The 12,693-nt window shown below is 39.9% G+C and overlaps 1 protein-coding gene across 1 annotated transcript; it reads left to right on the top strand.

The window, feature by feature from the left end:
* Positions 1 to 916: 916 nt before the first annotated feature.
* On the top strand, positions 917 to 6,499 carry RAB23 (RAB23, member RAS oncogene family; the record flags this gene model as incomplete). The annotated part of the gene is made up of 4 exons (XM_009875595.1): positions 917 to 1,073; positions 2,574 to 2,656; positions 4,505 to 4,597; positions 6,108 to 6,499. Coding segments are annotated over 4 exons (473 nt in total), but the record flags the coding sequence as incomplete, so codon positions are not given.
* Between the last annotated feature and the right edge of the window lie 6,194 nt (positions 6,500 to 12,693).

Consider the following 12,693-nt stretch of genomic DNA (forward strand, 5'->3'; position numbering starts at 1 on the left):
CTGGGTTTTAGCTCAAACCCAGGACAGATGGTAAAAGAAAATTTGTACTGATGAAATAATTTTTCATGCTATATGTTGTTAGATTGGGATTTTCGCCACAGGGTTAACACTGGTGTCTCAAAGACATTAGCTTTCTATTCCTTTCATACTCTATTATTAAATATCAAATATATGAAAGCCATATAAAATGTTTCTCCATCTGTTTTTGTGCAAAGAAAAGTAGTTTCTTGAGTGGACGGAGAGAGATGAAGTGGAAGTGCCTTAGAGTGGAAACTTCACAATGGATTTCTTAGCCTTAAAACTGAATGAAATTAGGTTTATAGGTGGTGAGAGCTTTTTAATAAATATTCTGATCTCTAGTAGAGCAAATAATAGGGCTACTGGGTAGTCAAAAAAACACTCACTAAAAGTTCAAGAGTAGAAGTACCTTATCAGCATCCAGGGGTTTTAACTAGAAGTTTTCTATTTTTCAAAGTCCAGATTACTGTAGGAGAAAGAATAACGTGAACTGTGCTTTACAGATACTGCACAGAGTTAAATATTTGCCTCCTGGCCTCCCTGAAGCTATCTGGAAAGCAGTGAGCAACAAGCAAACCTCCCCTTCCCTTTTTCCAGCCTTTCCACACCCCTTCCTATTCCTTTCCCTTGCACACTGAAAATGGCTTGAAAGTAGCAGACCTGTAGCCATCATGAAGAATGGGTATAATGATCAGAATAATATGGCAAATTGTTTTAATTTGGGGAATTTATGACGACTGGTATGATGCAAGCTGCTGATAAAAGTGTACTTTCATGGGAGAAACCTCAAAAATCCCTCATTTGAAATACATTCTAGATGATGATTCTTTTTTTTTTTTTAATGTCTATTGGTTGATTTGTATTTATTTGTCTTTGTAATTGATTTGTATCTTTTTAGGAGCTCAGGCTTGTGTTCTTGTGTTTTCGACAACTGACAGAGAGTCCTTCAAAGCAATCCCTACCTGGAAGGAAAAGGTTGTGACCGAAGTTGGAGACATTCCCACAGTTCTTGTGCAGAATAAGATTGATCTTCTGGATGACTCTTGCATAAAGAAGTAGGAGTTTCATCTTACTGTTTTTAAAGAACAACATTTCCCCCCCTGTATACACACATTAAAAAAAAAAAAGGGAGTTTTTAGGGAAGACGTAGGATGTCTAGGTTGTCAAATCTGTGTCCTGCATCAAAACGTGCCACAGAAGCACAGGTATTGCTGCATGGGCAGATGTGCTTGCACAGCTGGGAGCTTTGTGTTTGCTGCCTGCCGCCTTCTGAAGTATCAGCCCAAAAAAATAAAAATAGAAGAATAACATGAAGAGTTTGATTGTGCCATGATAGGATAATCTCTTTTTTATTTTTTTTTTTAATTAGAAATTCTAAAACTCTAAGTTTTCTCTTCTGTTAAAAATTACAGTTAAACTGTGCTCTGTGCCACTGAAGTAGCATTGTCTAGTTTGGCTAGTGAATGTTTGCTAAAATGATGCAGAAGCATTAATCAAGTTGTTTGAGAAAGTATCTTAATATTCTTTGCTTTGCTTTCCTTTATTTTTATTGCTCACTTTTATCAAATCGTTACAATAGAAAGTCGTATCTGGTAATACTCTCAAACTGCATGATGCTGATCCTTCTTCGCTTTATATTTTTCTTTACAGATTTTACTGTCCGTTCATTCTGCCTTTGTATCTATGACCGCTTTCATTCTTGCCACAAAATCAGCTTAACAAATGCTAACTTTTATTTACCACAGCATATCAGGTAGAAAATGCTGCATGATGGAGTTGATCATTCTCCACTTCTTTATTTCCACCATCTTCCCGAGAGATTTAAATTATTTCTTCTTTTTGTTGTTTCCTGCATTGGCTTGCTTTGTTCTCTGTTTGCTATCACTGATGGCATAAATCAGCTTCTACTCCCTCTGCAAAGAATACTGAGGATTTTTCAAAGGAAAAGCAAAATTGCATTTGAACTCCTCCTTTATTCATGGTATGTCACTTAGGTGTTGTTGTTTTTTTCTCAGAATACTCCACCTGCATCAGTAATGTCACCTTTCTGATGACGTGATTTCCCTTGGTGAAATTTCATAAGTTTCTTCAGCTTTCCCTTAAAATTCTCTTTCACTTCACAGAAAAAAGTAAATCTTGATTTCACCTCTGCACTCATCTGATTGCATAGTCTACTGCTTCATTAAAATATACTTCAGGATTACTTTTTTGTTGTCGTGACTTTGCAGTGGTAATTGTTCTGATCCTGGTGCTTTTAATTGCAGCCTCCTTCCTTTTGGTTTCACTGACACCTGTCTTTGAACCCTTGGGAAATTTTAGTTAATGAATTCAATAAATACTGAAAAGCAATTACTTTTGGTCGTAAAGAAATTACGTGTAAAATACCTTCTTTTTATAGTGGAGATACTGTAAAGATACTGAGGACCAGGTGGTTTTGGGCTGAGTCTTGATTCACCTTGCTGTGTTTAACTTGCCACAAAGCATTTTGTCTGTAAGAATAAATGCTGACAAATAATACAAATGAGCATTTACTAAGTCGTCCTCTTTTTGTGCAGCGAAGAGGCAGAAGCACTGGCAAAAAAGCTGAAATTAAGGTTCTACCGAGCATCTGTGAAGGAAGACCTAAATGTAACTGAAGGTATGAGATAAGAGCAGACAAGGTGTCTGTCCTGCCCTCTGCTCTGTAGCACTGGGCACTTCTCTGGTTTGGAGCTGATTTCGTTAATTCCCACGGTGCTGCATGCCCTTGGGTTCCTGGGGTGCATCAAGAAAATGTGTCCAGCAGGTCTAGGGAGGTTCTCCTCCCCCTCTACTCTGCCCTGGTGAGACCACACCTGGAATACTGTATTCAGTTTTGGGCTCCCCAATGGAAGAGAGACAGGGACCTACTGGAGAGAGTCCAACAGAGAGCTACGAGGATGATTAACAGACTTGAACATCTCTCCTATGAAGAGAGACTGAGAGAACCGGGGCTGTTTAGTCTTGAGAAGAGAAGGCTGAGAGGGGATCTTATTAACATTTATAAATATCTGAGGGATGGGTGTTAAGAGAAAGGAGACAGTCTCTTCTCAGTGGTGCCCAGCAATAGAACAAGAAATAATGGGTTTAAGTTAGAACATAGGAATTTCCACCTCAACATGAAGAGAAACTTCTTTACTGTGAGGGTGACAGAGCACTGGCACAGGCTGCCCAGAGAGGTTGTGGAGTCTCCTTCTCTGGAGACTTTCAAAACCCACCTGGATACGTTCCTGTGTGGCTGCCCCAGGGAATCCTGCCCTGGAGGTAATCCTGCCCTGACAGGGGGGTTGGACTGGATGATCTCTAAAGATCCCTTCCAACCGTTAACATTCTATGATTCTGTGATTTCTTAGGGGCACACCTTGAACACAGCTAGAATTACCTGATACCAGTGTTTGTGGGTGTACACCTTCCCTTTCTCTTCTGCTTCAGATTTTAGAAGTGCCAGTGTATTAAAGCTCTTCGTACCAAGCGACTGTCAGTAAGCACTGAGCTTTTAAAAAAAGGTTTATGTAGAAGTTCAATTATTACAATATACAAGTGGTTGACAGATTACTTTGTAATTGTTATTAGTTAAATAATTGATACAAAGGGTTATTTCAGAGTTTAGTTATATTTAAATAAAGTACATTAAAAGATTGTATCTCCGGATGCCTTTTGTCTACTGGTGGTATCTTACTGGTTGCCAAGTATCACTTCTTAACATAAATATTTAATTTCTTAAGAGTACTGTTACAAAATTCAGTCACTATCTTTTGTGAGCTAGGTTTGAATAATCATGAATTACAGTCTGTGCTAACATTTTTGTTGTTTAATCAGGCAAACTTAATAGTAAACTAGGTGTTTCTTCTCTGTTAATGTGATCCACCTTAGAAAAAAAATCTACGAGAGAAAATACAAAACTTTTTTATCTTTACATGAGTTACTAATTAAAAATGTAAATAATCATAATGCATACAGGTTCTGAAAATCCTCCTATTGTTGTATATTTTTTCAGAATCCAAGGTAGACTTTTTATACCCCAATACAAACAAGAGTAGCATATAAGTTAGTTAGAAAATTGTTGCTGCCAGCTTTCATTAATAGGCTTACTTTACATGACTGCTGTTATTCTAAGGCTTCTTGCCAAAAATATACCTAGTTGATACCTACAGAACTTTATAAAAGTGAGCATGTTGTGTGTATTGGAACACGTGGCTGTACGTGTGTGCCTGCTTTGTTAGAGGAGTATTGAGATGTGTCTGTCTGCTCTGTGAGACTTCGGTAGCGCAGGCTCTGAGACCTGGGCGGGCTCTGGACTGATCCGGATTCTGCTGCTGAGACAGAATCCCTTCCTGGGTTGTGCTAAACCTGGGGTGTCGGGTGCCCTTTTATCACCATGCAGAATTTTGATAACGATGGTATTCTTAGCGATACGAAGATTATTTTGAAATATATTCTAATGTACCTTTTCATTTTAATGTTGCAGTTTTTAAGTATTTGGCTGATAAATATCTTCAAAGGCTCAAGCAACAAACAGCTGAAGATCCAGAACTAGTGCACACAAGCAGTAACAAGATTGGTACGTATACTGTAATAAAAATTAAAAAAAAAACCCAAAACAGAAACAGTATCTTGTGCCATCAAATCTTATGGTCTCATCTGTTTTCTTATGGAGGGTGAATCAGGGTCTAATTACTACCTTCCTATCTTAGGATATTGCCTCCTCCTGTAAAATAGCTTTGTGACTCTCTAAAGTTACAAGACTGTCAAAGCGATGTACCAGAGTTTCTAGCTAATGCTTGGCAAGTGCCTTTTTATTAAATTCATTTAAACAAATGTTGTGCAAGACTTGAGGAGGGATGCTTGCTGGTTTTTTTTAATATAATTAGTATTGGTGTTACTCATCTTGGTGCAGATTTACAGGAGACTCATGGTGAAGGAATCTGGCATGTAATCAGAAGGTCTTTGTAAACTGCCTTTTGTAAGGGAACACTGAACTTCTGAAGTTGTTTCTTAAAGCGTTTCTGAGTCAGTTCGTTTATTTTCCTATGCTTTTTATCTGGGCTTTTTCCTTACTTCTATCTCAGCAAAGTTTCTGACTTTATAATTGTGTTTTGCTTTTGTTACTCAACTAGCCGTAACTTTTGTTAGCGTGCAATTAGCATATGTATTTGCAGATGAGTAACATATGCAGTCCTTCAATTACATAGATGTGTACCAGCTTTAAATACTGCCTGGCTAGTACTTCCAGCTGGCTGTACTTCAAATTTAGCTGCAAAACTGATGCAGAAATACATAAAGCCTTTAAAATCTAGAGTACGCATTTGAGGTGCGCTGTCATGCCATAAACAGACAAGCAGCTGAATATGAGCCAGCAGTGTGCCCAGGTGGCCAAGAAGGCCAACGACATCCTGGCTTCTATTAGAAACAGTGTGACCAGCAGGAGTAGGAAAGGGATTGTCTCCCTGTTTTTGGCACTGGTGAGGCTACACCTTGAGTGTTGTGTCCAGTTTTGGGCACCTCAGTATAGGAGAGATAACGAGGTGCTGGAGCGAGTGCAGAGGAGGGCAACAAAGCTGGTGAAGGGCCTGGAGAATAAATCTTATGAAGAACAATTTAAGGAGCTGAGGCTGTTTAGGTTGACGAAGAGGAGGCTGAGGGGAGACCTCATCACTCTCTACAACTACCTGAAAGGACATTGTAGAGAGGTTGGTGCTGGTCTTTTCTCACAGGTAATTAGAGACAGAACAAGAGGGAATGGCTTCAAATTGCAACAAGCTAGATGTAGGCTGGATGTTAGGAAAAAATTTGTCAGAGAAACAGTAGTAAGGCACTGGAACATGCTGCCCAGGGAGGTGGTTGAGTCACCTTCCCTGGAGGTGTTTAAAGGTCATTTAAATGTGGTGTTGGGGGATATGGTTTAGGTGTGGATTCTGTGGTGGAGGGTTATAGGTTGGACTTGATGATCCCAAGGGTCTTTTCCAACCTGAATGTTTCTGTGATTCTGTGCCTTAGTAAGTGTTGTGTCTTAAGTGTGTGTCATGCTGAAAGAATAAAGACAAATATTCTCTTGTGTTTCAATTCTGTAGGTGTTTTTAATACAGCTGGCGGAAGTCACTCCAACCAAAACTCTAGCGCTCTGAATGGTGGAGATGTCATCAACCTTAGACCAAACAAACAGAGGACCAAGAAAAACAGAAATCTTTTTAGCAGCTGCAGCATACCTTAGACTGCATTTGGAGTCAGAAAAAAACCCCAGCAACCCAGTGAGTTGGATGAAGTCGTGCAACTGAATACAGAATAAAGCCAGCTGTAGAGAGGTATTTTTACCAGCGCTTTAGCAAATCTCGTGCCTATGGGATGCTTGACCGAGGGTGGATTTATGTAAAACTTGCCGCTGCAGCGGGTTTTGGTGTGCGGGGTGAGACACCTGGTGGCAAAACACAGAACCGTGGCTGCCCCGTGCGCCTTGTAAAAATTAAACCAGCTTCAACTTTTTCGAGGAATTCTTTTCCGAGCTATCAACTAGGTATTGCTGAATTGCAGAGCACGCTTAAAGTAAGGATAATTCTTACAAGAATAGGTACAGACCATAACGTCATGACCCAAGGTAAAAGAGCAACCTTGCAACTAATTTTCAAAGAAAATGTTAGAATTGGTTAGTCAGGACACTAAGAAGAGAAACGAAGAGCAAAAAGAAGATGTTAAATTTTATGCCTGACTATATTAATATGGATTCTGGCAGTTCTGTTGGTGCAATATACTTGTGTTATATACATATGAGTGCTAAGGTATATATGTATACATTTGGTATGAGTATTTAGGCTAAATTCCAGTGTGTAAGTTACTTGGAGATCACCTAATGATCATAAAATAGCATCTTCCAAACCCCAATTTAAAAATGTTGCATTTCAGATGAGACTTTCCTAGCTGCCCCTGTGTACGTTTCACTTGCTATACTTTGGGTCTAAAAGCTTAGTTTTAAAAATGTATGGTGCCAAAAATGCTCCTTTTTACCTAATGCTGCGCTACAGATGTTTTTCTAAGTTTGTTTTTCTCAGTATTAACAGGTTGAACAAGTAACACGCTTGTAGACACTAATAGCTGTTCAGAAGGAACATATGATCCTATTCCTGTTCAAATTTGATTGTCGCATCCCGTGTTGTCTGTGAAAAAGGAACTTGCAAAGAGGTATCACAAAATATTAGTCTTCATTGGCAAATTTTCTTGTAGTTACTGTAAATTTAGTTACGGAGGATCCAGAAAAATGCAACTGGCAACTGAGCTACACGAATGAGATATTCTTGAATGTTGTCAGAGGTAGTAAGTTAACCGCTGGCTACAGAGAACCTAATCCTGCGAGAGGAGAGACACAGCAAAATTTTTTCAAGTGCTTAAGTAATTTTACAGAATTGATGTAGATGTTTAGGAGCCCAAATCTAAATTCAAGTTATTTGGACTTAGGCTCCTAAATCACTAAGGTGCTTTTAAAAATGCTAAGCAAGATAGCTTTTATTTACCAAAAATAAATACTTTTTAATCCTCTTCAAGAGCATGCATGCCTTTAAAAAAATATCCATTTTGTTTACATGTTTTTGTATGGTATGATATAACTTTAACTTTCTAGGATTTCTACAACAAACCTGCCAGTGACAAATGCACAATATGCTGCTTGAAAAAAATCAGAGTTTTAATAGTTTTTTTAAATGGTGTACGAGAGTGAAAATGAGTTGAGTGATCCCGTCTATATATTTTTGGAGGAAGGACTTTTCACTGTGTGAATTCATGTAGGAAGCTTGACTTTGTTTCAAAGTCAATGAGTATGAAAACTGAAATGTACTCTTTTCCCTTCCCAGTGTCTGCAGGGAGGGAAGTGGGTGGCAAGTTATGCACAAACACTAGCGATCTCTGAACTCTGTATTTTGCATTTACTATAATCGACTTTCTACCAAGCACTGTTGTTTCTTTGATGAGCTGTTGGAGCATCTCCTGTCTGCTGGCAAGAGGGTGGCCTTTAAGGCGCTCGATCCCCTTCGCTGTCGCTGCAAAACTTTGTGTGTTCTTTGCTGTCATGTTTCTTCTGTTTTTTTCTCTTGGGTAAAGGCCTTTATTTTTTAACAAGTGCATTTAATCACTGTGCTTATGTATAAATGGAGTCTGGTACTGTCTGTCTTCGCAATGTAAGAAGTCAGGTACGTGGGATAAGACATTAATGATTGTATGTCCTCGGGCCACCTTACGGCATCATGATGTAGGATAGAGTGGACGTGTGAAGAATTTCCACAACTGTTTTTATTATGGAAGTTTTTACGTTTCATTGTCTGTCTGCGAGTGTCACATTTTTTTATTCAAAAGAAGCAAAACCACCAAGTGTCTGAAGCATCTTTTTTTGCCTTGTTTGACTTTGTACATAGTACTGAAAAATAAGTTTATTATGTATAATGACCATTTGTACTATTACATGTTATACTTGTAGACATTGTGCATTTGTATTGAAGGTCTATCATTATAAACAAGTGTTTCAAGGACTGAAAACTCAGTAGAAATTTTCATAGGTGGAGACTTGACAGACTTGCTAAATCTAGGATATGTTGAAATCTGGTACACATACTTTAATGTAGGAATATATATTTGCAGCGTTGAGTAACTGAGTTTTCATTTCATTCCCATCTTAAATCTGAAGTGGCTCGCTCTTCGTTGTGACTTTGCAGTGCTTGTTCTCCGTTATGACCGAGGTGGAGCCTGTCCAAATTAGGGTTTTTCTGGAAAGCGTTCTGCATGTACGCCGCCTGAAAACTCTTGATTTTTCATCCTGCTGGGGTTAGTGTGCAGATATAAACCAGATGACTTGCAAGTCACAGGAATCCTTAGGTGTTCACATGACTTTTCAGTGGGAGTTGCTTTTTTGGATGAGACACGCCTCGACATTTAGTACTCGTGTTGTCCCTGGTGAGTAGTTCGTTACACGCGTCACCCTGTTCTTCACTCACGATGTTCTCATTAAAACCTCGGGTGCTGTAGTTACCAAAAGCTCCAGGTACAGAGCTGGAAATAAAAATGCCCTTTCCAAAATTCTTTTGTTTTCAGCTGATAATGCTACCACTAGCAGGAAACTTCAGTAATTGTTAATAATGCCGGAGTGAAATGGGCATTTGTGAAATGAGCGAGGCACTAAAGCATCTGTCACTCCCCTGTTGTATCCATTCAGTGAATGGGCGTTCTCCTGGTAAGCGGGGCATCGTTCGATGCGAAGCGGTAATGCTAGGGATGTATTTCCAACTGGAAATAACAAATCTCAGAGTTGCAAGACTGATCACACTAAGGTTTTTGTGCTTGTGTGTGTGTGGTTAATTAAAAAATAATAATAATTCAATATTCCACTTAAGACAGTTTTGGAGCTTTCTTAATTTCAGTGTTTCTTAAGGCAACACTTACCTTTTTTCCAGTGAAAATGCCTAAATTACTGTACTGTCAGTCTGATTTTCTGCTTAATTTCTTCATGCCTCCATAAAATATGTCACCTTTTTTCTCCGTTCTTTCTTTCTTTACTGGGCTGCAGCATATCTGTCATGTAGTTTTCTTTTGCATCACTTCTGTGGATGTAGTGTAGTATACTCTAGGGAACTGAGCGGCTGAACATGTTGTACTGCCTGGAGATTGTGCAGGGGTATGTGAACCAGCACTTTGAACCCATTAATTCATCTGTTTCCAGTTTATAGCAGAATTAATGATTTGCACTGCAGAATTCCCGCTCTTGTGGGAATTCAGTCATACAGCAAATGACCTGATGTGCTGCTTGGACCCATGATGGTACCTAAGGCCCTATGGCTTTTCCAAACGTAATCGTAGACCTAATCTAAAGGTAATTATAGGCTGAAGTCGCATTACCTGGACACCAACTGTACAGAAATCAGAGAGCAGGCGTGGGCCAACAAGCTCGATGTCATCAAAACTGCCGGTACCATCTTTTTGTAGGCAGGAACAGAGGTACCTGCCTTTTTTTTAATGCTCAAGTAGTGTTGATGGAAGAAAATACCTCTCTCTGTTAAATATGGCATCCAAACAGGTGATCAAATTTATGGAAGAAGAAAATGCAGCGCTGCTTAGATTTAAGGTGAAGGGTGCTGTAATGAGAGCAACAAAAATTTTCAAACAGTTCCATGCTGAAGAAGCATTCAATGAGTCATCTCAAAGCCAGGTGAGTCCTAGTACTGAACTAGACTCATTCTCAGGTTTCTAGTAGTAGAGTGATCCTGATAAATAATTTGTGGAGTGGGTGTTCCAGCTTCTCTTACCAAGATAAGTGCAGTTCAGCAGAACTGCCTACAGTTGGTCACAAAAAGTAAAAATTAATTTGAAGTAGGAGAAATACTGCTCTCACAGAGAGGTGGCAGAGGCTTCATCCCTGGAAACATTCAAGGTCAGGCTTGATGGGACTCTGAATAACCTGATGTAGTTAAGGATGTCCCTGCTCACTGCAGGGGGATTGGACAAAGTGACCTTTAAAGGTCCCTTTCAGCCCAACACATTCTATGATTCTCTGATTCTATAGTGAAGATGCATTGTTACTAATAATTGACTTACTTTTTATTTGCAAGTTCACACGAATCTGAATGCTTAAAACAGATAATGTATGTAACTGTTTTTATCACCGTCATGTTTTCAAGTAAATGTAATATATTTTTAGGAAAAAAATGTCAACATAACTTACTGTAAATCCTCAAGTGGAAAAATAAATGTTTAAAACTGAATAGCCTGTGTATGCCGTTCCTGTAAAACCCCTACAAGTTAATTCTGCTCTGCTCTTGTAAGTGACATTAGTTGTGTCATGCACCTTAAACGTGTTTGATTACTGTTCGGTCTGATACAAGTCATTATTCTGTGGTTACCTTAAATGGTTGGTGTATTAATATGGAAAAAAAAATTGGCTCTAACCAGGTAGCTGTGCAGCCTCAACTGCTCAAGCAACTCGTGTGCCTGATTCTTGCCTGTGTGTTATGAACAGTCGTGATCCTTTGAAGATACCTTCAAAGGAACAAGTGTGGGCACCCTGACTGAAGGGAAAGGCTGGTTTCTGCGCTCCTGCCTCTGATTTCTTCACTGCACAGTTGAAATCCAAAACACGGATTCTGTTCTGCACTTTCACTTCATTCTTCATGACTGGTCTGGCTAACAGTGCCGACGTTTAAGCGAATGGCTGTAGACATTGGAAGTGGCATTAAAATATTACCGGTATATCAAAGATGCCTGGTGCATTTTCTGAAACAGGGAAGTAGTCACTGCTGGGGTTTGTTGAGTTGGCTGTGTGGTTTTTTTATGTGTTTTATTCTTCTGTTTTAGTAAAACACAACTCAGCATCTGGGCTTGCTTCTTTAGCCAGCTACGTCAGGAACCAGGGAATACACTCCTTGCTCCCTCGTGCTTGTACTTTTGCATGCAGGAAAACAATTGGCTTGCTTAACAGCACAGTAACGATTAATTAGCAATGTTTCAGGCAAGGAAAAAATCTTGACATGTGAGACGACATTTTTCATGGTCATGAATTTTTAGGTCAGGGAGGTGGTTGGCTACAATTAAGCAAAGACCTTGAGAAAACTGAACCTTTGACTCTCTAGGTGGGGAGGTGAACTCCTGTGCAGGAGGTGATGTCCTGTGCAGTCGTGTCATGCTCAGCTTCGGGAAGCTGGGTGTCTTCTGTCTCTGTCCCCGAGGCAACCCTCACAGACATCTGAGTGCTTCCTCGCACTTCTCAGAAAATATTTTGTACCTGCACGCATCGGGTTTCCAAGACTGGCATATGCAGAGGACTGGAGCACAGCCTGTTTTATTGTTCAGGACTTAATGGGATCAGAAGTTTTGTGGTTTTTTTTTTCTCTTACACCTTCTTCATCTCAGCTGTCTATGCCTGCCCAGACTTGCTGCTGTCTTGATATTTGACACATTAAAAAAAAAAAAAAGTGAAAAACTAATCTGTTTTTTTTGTCCATCTCCATCATGTGTGTGATGCCAATTAAGACAGCCAGTATGATGCTACCTTTTTTTTTTTAAAAAAAAAGTGTCTTTTGCTGTGTCTTACAGAAACTTTAAGGACAGTATCACTGTTTTTTTAAATTACATTGTTCAAACCTGTGGGATCTTTAATGAATGTGGCATGTCAGTGTGCAATCTTAAATCATAGAATGATTTAGGTTGGAAAGAACCTCAAAGATCATCTAGTTCCAACTCCTCTGCCATGGCAGGGACATCTCCCACTACATCAGGTTGCTCAGAGCCCAATCCAGCCTGGCCGTGAACACTTCCAGGGATGGAGCAACCACAACGTCCCTGGACAACCAGTTCCAGTGCCTCACCCCCCTCAGCATGAAGAACTTCTTCCTTTCTAAACTTCCGCTCTTACAGCTTGCACCCATTACCCCTCGTCCTATCACTACAGGCCCTTGTAAACAGTGCCTCCTCAGCCTTCCTGTAGGCCCCCTTCAGGTACTGGAAGGCCTCTATAAGGGCTCCCCAGAGCCTTCTCTTTTCCAGGCTGAACAAGCCTAACTCTTTCAGCCTGTCCTTGTAGGAGAGGTGTTCCAGCCCTCTGACCCTCTTGGTAGCCCTCCTCTGGACTCCCTCCATCAGCTCCTTGTCTTTCTGGTGTCGGGGGTTCCAGAGCTGGACGCAGTGCTCCAG

Source organism: Apaloderma vittatum, unplaced genomic scaffold (genome assembly GCF_000703405.1).
Source record: "Apaloderma vittatum isolate BGI_N311 unplaced genomic scaffold, ASM70340v1 scaffold17818, whole genome shotgun sequence".
Lineage (NCBI taxonomy): Eukaryota > Metazoa > Chordata > Aves > Trogoniformes > Trogonidae > Apaloderma > Apaloderma vittatum.